The 17,144-nt window shown below is 48.4% G+C and overlaps 1 protein-coding gene across 2 annotated transcripts in view; it reads right to left on the bottom strand.

The window, feature by feature from the left end:
• The window catches only part of LOC132381319 (LIM and senescent cell antigen-like-containing domain protein 1), a 337,779-nt gene that overhangs the window by 37,998 nt on the left and 282,637 nt on the right, over nucleotides 1–17,144 (bottom strand). For both annotated transcript variants that reach the window (XM_059950700.1, XM_059950693.1), the window contains exon 7: nucleotides 2,869–2,961. In XM_059950700.1, the coding sequence (XP_059806683.1) occupies nucleotides 2,869–2,961 (93 nt within the window). The remainder of the gene's footprint in view (nucleotides 1–2,868; nucleotides 2,962–17,144) is intronic.

The following is a 17,144-nucleotide window of genomic DNA, read 5'->3' as shown; positions in this document are numbered from 1 at the left end:
AGTGATGCCTCAACAAGGCAGCATCTATCATGGACTCCCATCCCCCAGGTCATGCCTTGTTCTCATTGCAACCATCAGGAAGGAGGTGCAGAAGCCTGAAGCCACACACTCAGTGATTCAGGAACAGCTTCTTCCCCTCTGCCATCAGATCTCTGAATGGACACTGAACCCATGAACACTACCTCACTGTTTTTTTGTTCTATTTTTTGCACGTTATTTAATTGAAGTATTTTAAAATATACATACTTACTATAATTCACAGTTTTTTATTATTATGTATTACATTGTACTGCTGCAAAGACAAATTTCACGACATGTGTCAGTGATATTAAATGTGAATCTAATTCTGGATTCATGTGGGATTAATGTGAATGAGGGGCTGATGATCGGTGTGGATACACTGAACCAAAGGGCCTTTCCCTGTGCTGTATCTTCATCTGACCACGGTGAGAAACATTACCCTAATGGTGGGTAACTGTTGTACTGAAGAGAAAATGGATTTGAGAAATATAAATATGGTCATATCTGGGGAAAAAGGTGAAGTTCGAGGTTATTGTTAACAAAAGCCTACATGCCCAGGGTATTAATGCCATGAAAATTAACTTCTGGCAGCAACAGCAGAAAGTGAGTTACAAATAAGCTAATATAAACTTAAATTCACATAAAACAACTCACATATGCAAAAATGAACAAATGACACTAGCACAAGAAAAAGACTTTGTAATAATGGATTGCCGCTATATTTTGGGGGATGTCTGAAAATTAGATCAATGTTTGTGACTTAGAATAAAATGTCCTTGTTTTCAAGAGAAGAAACTAAAGCTGATAAATAGAAAGGAAACATTGTTAGGAGATTTCCATTAGTTGAAGATGCAAGTTCTTCACGATTTTTAAAACTCTAGCTTGTTTAGTTGTACACTCAACCAGAAATACAGCGGGCATATCACCTGTAAAATAACTTCTGTTGACTACAAAGGATTAGAATTAGAATTAAATGAGGAAAGAGCAATTGTACTGGGACTGATTACCAAATACAGAAACTGCTGGAAACACTCAGCAGGTAAGGCAACACCTGTGGAAAGTGAAATTGAGTTAATGCGTCAAGTTAAACACACTTCACCTGAGTGTTTCCAGCATTTTATTCCACAATAATGATGTGGTTACACTGAGAGGAAGGAGTTTAAAGGAGATCTGAGGGGGAAGGTTTTACAGAGAATGTTTGATATCTGGATCTCAGTCTCAGAGGAGATGATAGAGTCAGATCCAGTCACTACATCGATGTTTGTCATAAGGCCAACTGTGGTTATGGGTAAGACCAAAGCCATTACTGTCGAAGAAGTCACAAATGAAGTTTTACCCAGCAGTGAATATCTCCACTGCTCATTACTAGCTCCTTTTATTTATACACCCATAAATATTTTCTCCTGAATTAATATTCCTATATTCTGACCCACCACCAATGATTAAGTGACTCTATTTGGCAAGTTTATCCCGAACAAGTGTGTGACATTAACACATTTTCTCTCAGATTCTAGACCACTGGACCTGGAGGTGATCAGAATCCTGCGGACCTTTATTCCTCTAACAATCCCAGATACATGCCATCTGGAGCAGGAACCTTACTATTTTAAGCACAGTTAATCTTCCCAGTCTCTTCCCTTCTTGATATCTCCTTAAGTATCCTTGATTTGTAATTCTGAGTGCTTTTTTGGTCCCTGATTGGTGCTCTGCATACTCTTTTGGTTTCCTGATTGGCTATTTGAAATGAATTTTTTTTAAACTTGCAGATGCTACAATTCTGAAATAAAAACAGAAAAAGTTGGAAAGTTTCGTCATGTCAGGCAACATCTGTGGAAAGCAAAACTATGTTAATGTTTAGGATCAGAGATCCTTCATCAGAAGTAGGAAAGAGGGATTAAAAGAATAACTTTAGGTTGCAGGGAAGCTATTCTTTTGATCCCTGATTGTTCTGGATTATCTTTTTCCTTTGATATGGCCTGCACAGCTGTTGGATTTTCTTTCATATTGAGCCACAAATCTGCTGTATGTGTGACTTAACCCACTTTGGATCAAAATTATTAGATTTGATTTAAATAGTGAAAAGCAAAAAATAGTGGATGCCAATGAAATACAGGGACAATGAATTTAAAGTCCCTAAAATGTAGAAATCTAGACAATTAGAATACAAAGGAAAGGAAGCTATGCTACAGTTAGACAAAGCCATGTTCTAACCACATCTGGAATTCTGTGTAACCAGAGTTCAGAAAGGATATATTAGCCTAAGAAGGGTTCACCAGATTGTTAGCTGAGCTCAAAGGCTAGGTCAAGATTACAGAAAGTTACAGAGTTATAAAGTGATGGAATGAGAGCAGGCTAACCATCAGCTACCCATTCCAGGACTCCTCTGTACACCAGGGGTGACTTACAAGTAACGTAGCAACACACACATCTTTGGGATGTGGAAGGAAAGCAGAAATCTCAGAGGAAACCCACATAGTCAGAGGGAGGCTGAGCAAACTCCACACAGGCAGCGCTGGAGATCAGAATTAATAAACTAAGGCTCTGTGGATGGATGTCAGTTCAAAATGCTGTTTACTTGTGTTTATTGTTTGTATGATTTGTTTTTCTTTTCTCTCCCGCACATTGAGGGTCTTTTTTTAATGGGTTCTTTCGGGTTTCTTTGTCTCGTGGCTGCCTGTGAGGAGACGAATCTCAAGGTTGTATAATGTATATGTACTAAGATAATAAATGTACTTTGTACTTTGAACTTTGAACCTGTGCTGTGGGCAGTGCCTCTTGCAGAATATTCAATGACAATCTTACAAAACATCAGCAAATGAGTGATACGTCCACACTTAATGCGAGCACCTGGTTGTAATGTTTCTCACAATAGGCCAGTCCTTTTCGCTCGAAGTGATGGTGCCCCAGAAAAGGTTTCTCACACTTTGCACAAACAAAATGCTGCAAAACAAGGAGGGAGAAAGTCTGACTGCATCACATCCATCCAACAAAAGAACTGCTCCACCTCCCACAAAACACATCAACCACAGAGACCAGGGACCAGTGGAGCCTATGGTTGGGGGTGCGAAGGGTCTGCCCAGGGAAGGGTGGAGTCTGTTCACTGAGGGGCAAGTCATTCCATGGAGGGGCAGCTACTGTAGGTGCACAGGGTGTGTTAATGGAGGGGCCAAATCTGTCGTGGGAGGGTGGGAGTCTGGGTCCTGTGAGTGGATGGGGTCAGTCTAGAGCAGCATTTCTCACCCGGGGTCCCGCAGAACACTTGGGGGTCCCGCGAGAAATCATAATTAAAAAATAAACCTTGTTTTTGAACTTTGCGCAATGTGCAATGCTAGCCGTCACAGCAGTGGGCAGTGACTCAGCAGCCCCATAGGCAATCTCATTAGAGGTATCTCAGCCCAGTATGGCAGGGCACAGTTGAACCGTGATTATTTGCTTGAGCCCATTCTCAGTTTTTGACACAAGAGGGGGAGGTCACTGATAATTGGTGAGTGCTGTATTGCACAGAGGGGAGGTTGGTAGGCTGGTATTTGGCGAGTGGAGGGGTTGATGATAGGCTGATAATTGGTGAGTGCAGTATTGCACAGAGGGGAGGATGGTAGGCTGATAATTGGTGAGTGCAGTATTGCACGGAGGGGAGGATGGTAGGCTGGTATTTGGTGAGTGGAGGGGAAGACAGTAGGCTGATAATTGGTGAGTGCTGTATTGCACAGAGGAGAGGATGGTAGGCTGGTATTTGGTGAGTTGGGATGACGATAGGCTGATAATTGGTAAGAGCAGAATTGCACAGAGGGGAGGATGGTAGGCTGGTATTTGGCGAGTGGAGGGGAAGACAGTAGGCTGATAATTGGTGAGAGCAGTATTGCACAGAGGGGAGGAAGGTAGGCTGATAATTGGTGAGTGCTGTATTGCTGAGAGGGGAGGATGGTAGGCTGGTATTTGGTGAGTGGAGGGGAAGACAGTAGGCTGATAATTGGTGAGTGCTGTATTGCACAGAGGGGAGGATGGTAGGCTGGTATTTGGCGTGTGCAGGGGATGACGATAGGCTGATAATTGGTGAGAGCAGTATTGCACAGAGGGGAGGAAGATAGGCTGATAATTGGTGAGTCCTGTATTGCACAGAGGGGAGGATTGTAGGCTGGTATTTGGCGAGTGGAGGGGAACACAGTAGGCTGATAATTGGTGAGTGCTGTATTGCACAGAGGGGAGGAAGGTAGGCTGGTAATTGGTGAGAGCAGTATTGCACAGAGGGGAGGATGGTAGGCTGGTATTTGGAGAGTGGAGGGGAAGACGGTAGGCTGATAATTGGTGAGTGTTGTATTGCACAGGGAGGATGGTAGGCTGATAATTGGTGAGTGCTGTATTGCACGGAGGGGAGGATGGTAGGCTGGTATTTGGCGAGTCGAGGGGATGACGATAGGCTGATAATTGGTAAGAGCAATATTGCACAGAGGGGAGGATGGTAGGTTGGTATGTGGTGAGAGGAGGGGATGACAAAAGGCTGATATTTGGTGAGTGCTGTATTGCACAGAGGGGAGGATGGTAGGCTGGTATTTGGCGAGTGGAGGAGATGACGATAGGCTGATAATTGGTGAGAGCAGTATTGCACAGAGGGGAGAAAGATAGGCTGATAATTGGTGAGTGCTGTATTGCACAGAGGGGAGGATGTGTAGGCTGGTATTTGGCGTGTGCAGGGGATGACGATAGGCTGATAATTGGTGAGAGCACTATTGCACAGAGGGGAGGAAGATAGGCTGATAATTGGTGAGTCCTGTATTGCACAGAGGGGAGGATTGTAGGCTGGTATTTGGTGAGTGGAGGGGAAGACGGTAGTCTGATAATTGGTGAGTGTTGTATTGCACAGGGAGGAATGTAGGCTGATAATTGGTGAGTGCTGTATTGCACAGAGGGGAGGATGGTGGGCTGGTATTTGGCGAGTGGAGGGTATGATGATAGGCTGATAACTGGTGAGAGCAGTATTGCACAGAGGGGAGGATGGTCGGCTGGTATTTGGCGAGTGGAGGAGATAACGATAGGCTGATAATTGGTGAGAGCAGTATTGCACAGATGGGAGGAAGATAGGCAGATAATTGGCGAGGGCTGTATAGCACAGAGGGGAGTATGGTAGGCTGGTATTTGGCGAGTGGAGGAGATGACGATAGGCTGATAATTGGTGAGAGCAGTATTGCACAGAGGGGAGGAAGATAGGCTGATAATTGGTGAGTGCTCTATGGCACAGAGAGGAGGATGGTAGGCTGGTATTTGACATGTGGAGGGGATGACGATAGGCTGATAATTGGTGAGGGCAGTATTGCACAGAGGGGAGGAAGATAGGCTGATAATTAGTGAGTCCTGTATTGCACAGAGGGGAGGATTGTAGGCTGGTATTTGGCGAGTGGAGGGGATGACGATAGGCTGATAATTGGTGAGAGCAGTATTGCACAGAGGGGAGGAAGATAGGCTGATAATTGGTGAGTCCTGTATTGCACAGAGGGGAGGATGGTAGGCTGGTATTTGGTGAGTGGAGGGGAAGACGGTAGGCTGATAATTGGTGAGTGTTGTATTGCACAGGGAGGAAGGTAGGCTGATAATTGGTAAGTGCTGTATTGCACGGAGGGGAGGATGGTAGGCTGGTATTTGGCGAGTGGAGGAGATAACGATAGGCTGATAATTGGTGAGTGCAGTATTGCACAGAGGGGTGGAAGATAGGCAAATAATTGGCGAGTGCTGTATTGCACAGAGGGGAGGATGGTAGGCTGGTATTTGGCGAGTGGAGGAGATGACGATAGGATAATTGGTGAGAGCAGTATTGCACAGAGGGGAGGATGGTAGGCTGGTATTTGGCGAGTGGAGGGGATGACGATAGGCTGATAATTGGTGAGTGTTGTATTTCACAGGGAGGAAGGTAGGCTGATAATTGGTGAGAGCAGTATTGCACAGAGGGGAGGATGGTAGGCTGGTATTTGGCGAGTGGAGGAGATGACGATAGGCTGATAATTGGTGAGAGCAGTATTGCACAGATGGGAGGAAGATAGGCTGATAATTGGCGAGGGGTGTATAGCCCATTGGGGAGGATGGTAGGCTGGTATTTGGGAAGTGGAGGAGATGACGATAGGCTGATAATTGGTGAGAGCAGTATTGCACAGAGGGGAGGAAGATAGCCTGATAATTGGTGAGTGCTGTATTGCACAGAGGGGAGGATGGTAGGCTGGTATTTGGCGAGTGGAGGGGATGACGATAGGCTGATAATTGGTGAGAGCAGTATTGCACAGAGGGTAGGAAGATAGGCTGATAATTGGTGAGTGCTGTATTGCATGGAGGGGAGGATGGTAGGCCGGTATTTGGCGAGTGGAGGGGATGACGACAGGCTGATAATTGGTAAGAGCAGTATTGCACAGAGGAGAGGATGGTAGGCTGGTATTTGGTGAGTGGAGGGGATGAGAAATGGCTGATAATTGGTGAGTGCTGTATTGCACAGAGGGGAGCATCGTAGGCTGGTATTTGTCGAGTGGAGGGGATGACGATAGCCTGATAATTGGTGAGAGCAGTATTGCACAGAGGGGAGGAAGGTAGGCTGATAATTGGTGAGTGCTGTATTGCTGAGAGGGGAGGATGGTAGGCTGGTATTTGGTGAGTGGAGGGGAAGACAGTAGGCTTATAATTGGTGAGTGCTGTAATACACAGAGAGGAGGAAGTTAGGGTGATAATTGGTGAGTGCTGTATTGCACAGAGGGGAGGATGGTAGGCTGGTATTTGGCGAGTGGAGGGGATGACGATAGGCTGACAATTGGTGAGAGCAGTATTGAACAAAAGGGAGGATGGTAGGCTGGTATTTGGCGAGTGGAGGGGATGACGATAGGCTGATAATTGGTGAGAGCAGTATTGCACAGAGTGGAGGATGGTAGGCTGGTGTTTGGTGAGTGGAGGGGATGAGAAATGGCTGATAATTGGTGAGTGCTGTATTGCACAGAGGGGAGGAAGATAGGCTGATAATATGTGAGTGCTGTATTGCACAGAGGGGAGGATGGTAGGCTGGTATTTGGCAAGTGGAGGGGATGGCAATAGGCTGATAATTGGTGAGAGCAGTATTGCACAGAGTGGAGGATGGTAGGCTGGTATTTGGTGAGTGGAGGGGATGAGAAATGGCTGATAATTGGTGAGTGCTGTATTGCACAGAGGGGAGCATCGTAGGCTGGTATTTGTCGAGTGGAGGGGATGACGATAGCCTGATAATTGGTGAGAGCAGTATTGCACAGAGGGGAGGAAGGTAGGCTGATAATTGGTGAGTGCTGTATTGCTGAGAGGGGAGGATGGTAGGCTGGTATTTGGTGAGTGGAGGGGAAGACAGTAGGCTTATAATTGGTGAGTGCTGTAATACACAGAGAGGAGGAAGTTAGGGTGATAATTGGTGAGTGCTGTATTGCACAGAGGGGAGGATGGTAGGCTGGTATTTGGCGAGTGGAGGGGATGACGATAGGCTGACAATTGGTGAGAGCAGTATTGAACAAAAGGGAGGATGGTGGGCTGGTATTTGGCGAGTGGAGGGGATGACGATAGGCTGATAATTGGTGAGAGCAGTATTGCACAGAGGGGAGGAAGATAGGCTGATAATATGTGAGTGCTGTATTGCACAGAGGGGAGGATGGTAGGCTGGTATTTGGCAAGTGGAGGGGATGGCAATAGGCTGATAATTGGTGAGAGCAGTATTGCACAGAGTGGAGGATGGTAGGCTGGTATTTGGTGAGTGGAGGGGAAGAAGGTAGGCTGATAATTGGTGAGTGTTGTATTGCACAGGGAGGAAGGTAGGCTGATAATTGGTGAGTGCTGTATTGCACGGAGGGGAGGATGGTAGGCTGGTACTTGGCGAGTGGAGGGGATGACGATAGGCTGATTATTGGTAAGAGCAGTATTGCACAGAGCGGAGGATGGTAGGCTGGTATTTGGCGAGTGGAGGGGATGACGATAGCCTGATAATTGGTGAGAGCAGTATTGCACAGAGGGGAGGAAGGTAGGCTGATAATTGGTGAGTGCTGTATTGCTGAGAGGGGAGGATGGTCGGCTGGTATTTGGCTAGTGGAGGGGATGACGATAGGCTGATAATTGGTGAGGGCAGTATTGCACAGATGGGAGGAAGATAGGCTGAGAATTGGCGATTGATGTATTGTACAGAGGGGAGGATGTTAGGCTGGTATTTGGCGAGTGGAGGAGATGACGATAGGCTGATAATTGGTGAGAGCAGTATTGCACAGAGGGGAGGAAGATAGGCTGATAATTGGTGAGTGCTGTATTGCACGGAGGGGAGGATGGTAGGCCGGTATTTGGCGAGTGGAGGGGATGACGACAGGCTGATAAATGGTAAGAGTGGTATTGCACAGAGGGGAGGATGGTAGGCTGGTATTTGATGAGTGGAGGGGATGAGAAAAGGCTGATAATTGGTGAGTGCTGTATAGCACAGAGCGGAGGATGGTAGGCTGGTATTTGACGAGTGGAGGGGAAGACAGTAGGCTGATAATTGGTGAGTGCTGTATTGCACAGAGGGGAGGATGATAGGCTGGTATTTGACGAGTGGAGGGGAAGACGATAGGCTGACAATTGGTGAGTGCTGTATTGCACAGAGGGGAGGATGGTAGGCTGGTATTTGGAGAGTGGAGGGTATGACGATAGGCTGATAATTGCTGAGAGCAGTATTGCAGAGATGGGAGGAAGATAGGCTGATAATTGGCGAGTGTTGTATTGAACAGAGGGGAGGATGGTAGGCTGGTATTTGGCGAGTGGAGGAGATGACAATAGGCTGATAATTGGTGAGAGCAGTATTGCACAGAGGGGAGGAAGATAGGCTGATAATTGGTGAGTGGAGGGGAAGTCCATAGGCTGATAATTGGTGAGTGCTGTAATACACAGAGGGGAGGAAGATAGGCTGATAATTGGTGAGTGCTGTGTTGTACAGAGGGGAGGATGGTAGGCTGGTATTTGGCAAGTGGAGGGGATGACGATAGGCTGATATTTGGTGAGTGCAGTATTGTACAAAAGGGAGGATGGTAGGCTGGTATTTGGCGAGTGGAGGGGAAGTCCATAGGCTGATAATTGGTGAGTGCTGTATTGCACAGAGGGGAGGATGGTAGGCTGGAATTTGTCGAGTGGAGGGGATGACGATAGGCTGATAATTGGTGAGAGCAGTATTGCACAGAGGGGAGGAAGATAGGCTGATAATATGTGAGTGCTGTATTGCACAGAGGGGAGGATGGTAGGCTGGTATTTGGCGAGTGGAGGGGATGGCAATAGGCTGATAATTGGTGAGAGCAGTATTGCACAGAGTGGAGGATGGTAGGCTGGTATTTGGTGAGTGGAGGGGAAGAAGGTAGGCTGATAATTGGTGAGTGTTGTATTGCACAGGGAGGAAGGTAGGCTGATAATTGGTGAGTGCTGTATTGCACGGAGGGGAGGATGGTAGGCTGGTACTTGGTGAGTGGAGGGGATGACGATAGGCTGATTATTGGTAAGAGCAGTATTGCACAGAGCGGAGGATGGTAGGCTGGTATTTGGCGAGTGGAGGGGATGACGATAGCCTGATAATTGGTGAGAGCAGTATTGCACAGAGGGGAGGAAGGTAGGCTGATAATTGGTGAGTGCTGTATTGCTGAGAGGGGAGGATGGTCGGCTGGTATTTGGCTAGTGGAGGGGATGACGATAGGCTGATAATTGGTGAGTGCAGTATTGCACAGAGGGGAGGATGGTAGGCTGGTATTTGGCGAGTGGAGGGGATGACGATAGGCTGATAATTGGTGAGGGCAGTATTGCACAGAGGGGAGGATGGTAGGCTGGTATTTGGCGAGTGGAGGGGATGACGATAGGCTGATAATTGGTGAGGGCAGTATTGCACAGAGGGGAGGATGGTAGGATGGTATTTGGCGAGTGGAGGGGATGACGATACGCTGATAATTGGTGAGTGCAGTATTGCACAGAGGGGAGGATGGTAGGCTGGTATTTGGCGAGTGGAGGGGATGACGATAGGCTGATAATTGGTGAGTGCAGTATTGCACAGATGGGAGGAAGATAGGCTGATAATTGGCGATTGATGTATTGTACAGAGGGGTGGATGTTAGGCTGGTATTTGGCGAGTGGAGGAGATGACGATAGGCTGATAATTGGTGAGAGCAGTATTGCACGGAGGGGAGGATGGTAGGCCGGTATTTGGCGAGTGGAGGGGATGACGACAGGCTGATAAATGGTAAGAGTGGTATTGCACAGAGGGGAGGATGGTAGGCTGGTATTTGATGAGTGGAGGGGATGAGAAAAGGCTGATAATTGGTGAGTGCTGTATAGCACAGAGCGGAGGATGGTAGGCTGGTATTTGACGAGTGGAGGGGAAGACAGTAGGCTGATAATTGGTGAGTGCTGTATTGCACAGAGGGGAGGATGGTAGGCCTGTATTTGGCGAGTGGAGGGTATGACGATAGGCTGATAATTGGTGAGAGCAGTATTGCACAGAGGGGAGGAAGATAGGCTGATAATTGGCGAGTGTTGTATTGAACAGAGGGGAGGATGGTAGGCTGGTATTTGGCGAGTGGAGGAGATGACGATAGGCTGATAATTGGTGAGAGCAGTATTGCACAGAGGGGAGGAAGATAGGCTGATAATTGGTGAGTGGAGGGGAAGTCCATAGGCTGATAATTGGTGAGTGCTGTAATACACAGAGGGGAGGAAGATAGGCTGATAATTGGTGAGTGCTGTGTTGTACAGAGGGGAGGATGGTAGGCTGGTATTTGGCAAGTGGAGGGGATGACGATAGGCTGATATTTGGTGAGTGCAGTATTGTACAAAAGGGAGGATGGTAGGCTGCTATTTGGCGAGTGGAGGGGAAGTCCATAGGCTGATAATTGTTGAGTGCTGTATTGCACAGAGGGGAGGATGGTAGGCTGGAATTTGTCGAGTGGAGGGGATGATGATAGGCTGATAATTGGTGAGAGCTGTATTGCACAGAGGGGAGGATGGTAGGCTGAAATTTGTCGAGTGGAGGGGATGATGATAGGCTGATAATTGGTGAGAGCAGTATTGCACAGAGGGGAGGAAGATAGGCTGATAATTGGTGAGTGCTGTATTGCACAGAGGGGAGAATGGTAGGCTGGTATTTGGCGAGTGGAGGGGATGACAATAGGCTGATAATTGGTGAGAGCAGTATTGCACAGAGGGGAGGATGGTAGGCTGGAATTTGTCGAGTGGAGGGGATGATGATAGGCTGATAATTGGTGAGAGCAGTATTGCACAGAGGGGAGGAAGATAGGCTGATAATTGGTGAGTGCTGTATTGCACAGAGGGGAGAATGGTAGGCTGGTATTTGGCGAGTGGAGGGGATGACAATAGGCTGATAATTGGTGAGAGCAGTATTGCACAGAGGGGAGGATGGTAGGCTGGTATTTGGTGAGTGGAGGGGAAGAAGGTAGGCTGATAATTGGTGAGTGTTGTATTGCACAGGGAGGAAGGTAGGCTGATAATTGGTGAGTGCTGTATTGCACGGAGGGGAGGATGGTAGGCTGGTACTTGGCGAGTGGAGGGGATGACGATAGGCTGATTATTGGTAAGAGCAGTATTGCACAGAGCGGAGGATGGTAGGCTGGTATTTGGTGAGTGGAGGGGATGACAAAAGGCTGATTATTGGTGAGTGCTGTATTGCACAGAGGCGAGGATGGTCGGCTGGTATTTGGCTAGTGGAGGGGATGACGATTCGCTGATAATTGTTGAGTGCAGTATTGCACAGAGGGGAGGATGGTAGGCTGGTATTTGGCGAGTGGAGGGGAAGACAGTAGGCTGATAATTGGTGAGTGCTGTATTGCACAGAGGGGAGGATGGTAGGCTGGTATTTGACGAGTGGAGGGGAAGACAGTAGGCTGATAATTGGTGAGTGCTGTATTGCACAGAGGGGAGGATGGTAGGCTGGTATTTGCCGAGTGGAGGGGAAGACGATAGGCTGATAATTGGTGAGAGCAGTATTGCACAGAGGGGAGGATGGTAGGCTGGTATTTTGCGAGTGGAGGGGATGACGATAGGCTGATAATTGGTGAGAGCAGTATTGCACAGAGGGGAGGAAGATAGGCTGATAATATGTGAGTGCTGTATTGCACAGAGGGGAGGATGGTAGGCTGGTATTTGGCGAGTGGAGGGGATGGCAATAGGCTGATAATTGGTGAGAGCAGTATTGCACAGAGTGGAGGATGGTAGGCTGGTATTTGGTGAGTGGAGGGGAAGAATGTAGGCTGATAATTGGTGAGTGTTGTATTGCACAGGGAGGAAGGTAGGCTGGTAATTGGTGAGTGCTGTATTGCACGGAGGGGAGGATGGTAGGCTGGTACTTGGCGAGTGGAGGGGATGACGATAGGCTGATTATTGGTAAGAGCAGTATTGCACAGAGCGGAGGATGGTAGGCTGGTATTTGGCGAGTGGAGGGGATGACGATAGCCTGATAATTGGTGAGAGCAGTATTGCACAGAGGGGAGGAAGGTAGGCTGATAATTGGTGAGTGCTGTATTGCTGAGAGGGGAGGATGGTAGGCTGGTACTTGGCTAGTGGAGGGGATGACGATAGGCTGATAATTGGTGAGTGCAGTATTGCACAGAGGGGAGGATGGTAGGCTGGTATTTGGCGAGTGGAGGGGATGACGATAGGCTGATAATTGGTGAGGGCAGTATTGCACAGAATGGAGGATGGTAGGATGGTATTTGGCGAGTGGAGGGGATGACGTTAGGCTGATAATTGGTGAGAGCAGTATTGCACAGATGGGAGGAAGATAGGCTGATAATTGGCGATTGATGTATTGTACAGAGGGGAGGATGGTAGGCTGTAATTTGGCGAGTGGAGGGGATGAAGAGGCTGATAATTGGTGAGAGCAGTATTGCACAGAGGGGAGGAAGATAGGCTGATAATTGGTGAGTGCTGTATTGCACGGAGGGGAGGATGGTAGGCCGGTATTTGGCGAGTGGAGGGGATGACGACAGGCTGATAAATGGTAAGAGTGGTATTGCACAGAGGGGAGGATGGTAGGCTGGTATTTGATGAGTGGAGGGGATGAGAAAAGGCTGATAATTGGTGAGTGCTGTATAGCACCGAGCGGAGGATGGTAGGCTGGTATTTGACGAGTGGAGGGGAAGACAGTAGGCTGATAATTGGTGAGTGCTGTATTGCACAGAGGGGAGGATGGTAGGCTGGTATTTGACGAGTGGAGGGGAAGACGATAGGCTGACAATTGGTGAGTGCTGTATTGCACAGAGGGGAGGATGGTAGGCTGGTATTTGGCGAGTCGAGGGTATGACGATAGGCTGATAATTGCTGAGAGCAGTATTGCAGAGATGGGAGGAAGATAGGCTGATAATTGGCGAGTGTTGTATTGAACAGAGGGGAGGATGGTAGGCTGGTATTTGGCGAGTGGAGGAGATGACAATAGGCTGATAATTGGTGAGTGCAGTATTGCACAGAGGGGATGACGATAGGCTGATAATTGGTGAGTGCAGTATTGCAGAGGGGAGGATGGTAGGCTGGTATTTGGTGAGTGGAGGGGAAGACAGTAGGCTGATAATTGGTGAGTGCTGTAATACACAGAGAGGAGGAAGTTAGGCTGATAATTGGTGAGTGCTGTGTTGCACAGAGGGGAGGATGGTAGGCTGGAATTTGTCGAGTGGAGGGGAAGTCCATAGGCTGATAATTGGTGAGTGCTGTATTGCACAGAGGGGAGGATGGTAGGCTGGAATTTGTCGAGTGGAGGGGATGACGATAGGCTGATAATTGGTGAGAGCAGTATTGCACAGAGGGGAGGAAGATAGGCTGATAATTGGTGAGTGCTGTATTGCACAGAGGGGAGAATGGTAGGCTGGTATTTGGCGAGTGGAGGGGATGACAATAGGCTGATAATTGGTGAGAGCAGTATTGCACAGAGGGGAGGATGGTAGGCTTCTATTTGGTGAGTGGAGGGGAAGAAGGTAGGCTGATAATTGGTGAGTGTTGTATTGCACAGGGAGGAAGGTAGGCTGATAATTGGTGAGTGCTGTATTGCACGGAGGGGAGGATGGTAGGCTGGTATTTGACGAGTGGAGGGGAAGACAGTAGGCTGATAATTGGTGAGTGCTGTATTGCACAGAGGGGAGGATGGTAGGCTGGTACTTGGCGAGTGGAGGGGATGACGATAGGCTGATAATTGGTGAGAGCAGTATTGCACAGAGGGGAGGAAGATAGGCTGATAATATGTGAGTGCTGTATTGCACAGAGGGGAGGATGGTAGGCTGGTATTTGGCGAGTGGAGGGGATGGCAATAGGCTGATAATTGGTGAGAGCAGTATTGCACAGAGTGGAGGATGGTAGGCTGGTATTTGGTGAGTGGAGGGGAAGAATGTAGGCTGATAATTGGTGAGTGTTGTATTGCACAGGGAGGAAGGTAGGCTGGTAATTGGTGAGTGCTGTATTGCACGGAGGGGAGGATGGTAGGCTGGTACTTGGCGAGTGGAGGGGATGACGATAGGCTGATTATTGGTAAGAGCAGTATTGCACAGAGCGGAGGATGGTAGGCTGGTATTTGGCGAGTGGAGGGGATGACGATAGCCTGATAATTGGTGAGAGCAGTATTGCACAGAGGGGAGGAAGGTAGGCTGATAATTGGTGAGTGCTGTATTGCTGAGAGGGGAGGATGGTAGGCTGGTACTTGGCTAGTGGAGGGGATGACGATAGGCTGATAATTGGTGAGTGCAGTATTGCACAGAGGGGAGGATGGTAGGCTGGTATTTGGCGAGTGGAGGGGATGACGATAGGCTGATAATTGGTGAGGGCAGTATTGCACAGAATGGAGGATGGTAGGATGGTATTTGGCGAGTGGAGGGGATGACGTTAGGCTGATAATTGGTGAGAGCAGTATTGCACAGATGGGAGGAAGATAGGCTGATAATTGGCGATTGATGTATTGTACAGAGGGGAGGATGGTAGGCTGTAATTTGGCGAGTGGAGGGGATGAAGAGGCTGATAATTGGTGAGAGCAGTATTGCACAGAGGGGAGGAAGATAGGCTGATAATTGGTGAGTGCTGTATTGCACGGAGGGGAGGATGGTAGGCCGGTATTTGGCGAGTGGAGGGGATGACGACAGGCTGATAAATGGTAAGAGTGGTATTGCACAGAGGGGAGGATGGTAGGCTGGTATTTGATGAGTGGAGGGGATGAGAAAAGGCTGATAATTGGTGAGTGCTGTATAGCACCGAGCGGAGGATGGTAGGCTGGTATTTGACGAGTGGAGGGGAAGACAGTAGGCTGATAATTGGTGAGTGCTGTATTGCACAGAGGGGAGGATGGTAGGCTGGTATTTGGCGAGTCGAGGGTATGACGATAGGCTGATAATTGCTGAGAGCAGTATTGCAGAGATGGGAGGAAGATAGGCTGATAATTGGCGAGTGTTGTATTGAACAGAGGGGAGGATGGTAGGCTGGTATTTGGCGAGTGGAGGAGATGACAATAGGCTGATAATTGGTGAGTGCAGTATTGCACAGAGGGGATGACGATAGGCTGATAATTGGTGAGTGCAGTATTGCAGAGGGGAGGATGGTAGGCTGGTATTTGGTGAGTGGAGGGGAAGACAGTAGGCTGATAATTGGTGAGTGCTGTAATACACAGAGAGGAGGAAGTTAGGCTGATAATTGGTGAGTGCTGTGTTGCACAGAGGGGAGGATGGTAGGCTGGAATTTGTCGAGTGGAGGGGAAGTCCATAGGCTGATAATTGGTGAGTGCTGTATTGCACAGAGGGGAGGATGGTAGGCTGGAATTTGTCGAGTGGAGGGGATGACGATAGGCTGATAATTGGTGAGAGCAGTATTGCACAGAGGGGAGGAAGATAGGCTGATAATTGGTGAGTGCTGTATTGCACAGAGGGGAGAATGGTAGGCTGGTATTTGGCGAGTGGAGGGGATGACAATAGGCTGATAATTGGTGAGAGCAGTATTGCACAGAGGGGAGGATGGTAGGCTTCTATTTGGTGAGTGGAGGGGAAGAAGGTAGGCTGATAATTGGTGAGTGTTGTATTGCACAGGGAGGAAGGTAGGCTGATAATTGGTGAGTGCTGTATTGCACGGAGGGGAGGATGGTAGGCTGGTATTTGACGAGTGGAGGGGAAGACAGTAGGCTGATAATTGGTGAGTGCTGTATTGCACAGAGGGGAGGATGGTAGGCTGGTACTTGGCGAGTGGAGGGGATGACGATAGGCTGATAATTGGTGAGAGCAGTATTGCACAGAGGGGAGGAAGATAGGCTGATAATATGTGAGTGCTGTATTGCACAGAGGGGAGGATGGTAGGCTGGTATTTGGCGAGTGGAGGGGATGGCAATAGGCTGATAATTGGTGAGAGCAGTATTGCACAGAGTGGAGGATGGTAGGCTGGTATTTGGTGAGTGGAGGGGAAGAATGTAGGCTGATAATTGGTGAGTGTTGTATTGCACAGGGAGGAAGGTAGGCTGGTAATTGGTGAGTGCTGTATTGCACGGAGGGGAGGATGGTAGGCTGGTACTTGGCGAGTGGAGGGGATGACGATAGGCTGATTATTGGTAAGAGCAGTATTGCACAGAGCGGAGGATGGTAGGCTGGTATTTGGCGAGTGGAGGGGATGACGATAGCCTGATAATTGGTGAGAGCAGTATTGCACAGAGGGGAGGAAGGTAGGCTGATAATTGGTGAGTGCTGTATTGCTGAGAGGGGAGGATGGTAGGCTGGTACTTGGCTAGTGGAGGGGATGACGATAGGCTGATAATTGGTGAGTGCAGTATTGCACAGAGGGGAGGATGGTAGGCTGGTATTTGGCGAGTGGAGGGGATGACGATAGGCTGATAATTGGTGAGGGCAGTATTGCACAGAATGGAGGATGGTAGGATGGTATTTGGCGAGTGGAGGGGATGACGTTAGGCTGATAATTGGTGAGAGCAGTATTGCACAGATGGGAGGAAGATAGGCTGATAATTGGCGATTGATGTATTGTACAGAGGGGAGGATGGTAGGCTGTAATTTGGCGAGTGGAGGGGATGAAGAGGCTGATAATTGGTGAGAGCAGTATTGCACAGAGGGGAGGAAGATAGGCTGATAATTGGTGAGTGCTGTATTGCACGGAGGGGA

The sequence above is a fragment of the Hypanus sabinus genome, chromosome 2, assembly GCF_030144855.1.
Source record: "Hypanus sabinus isolate sHypSab1 chromosome 2, sHypSab1.hap1, whole genome shotgun sequence".
NCBI lineage: Eukaryota > Metazoa > Chordata > Chondrichthyes > Myliobatiformes > Dasyatidae > Hypanus > Hypanus sabinus.
This window is presented reverse-complemented; position numbering and strand designations above follow the sequence as displayed.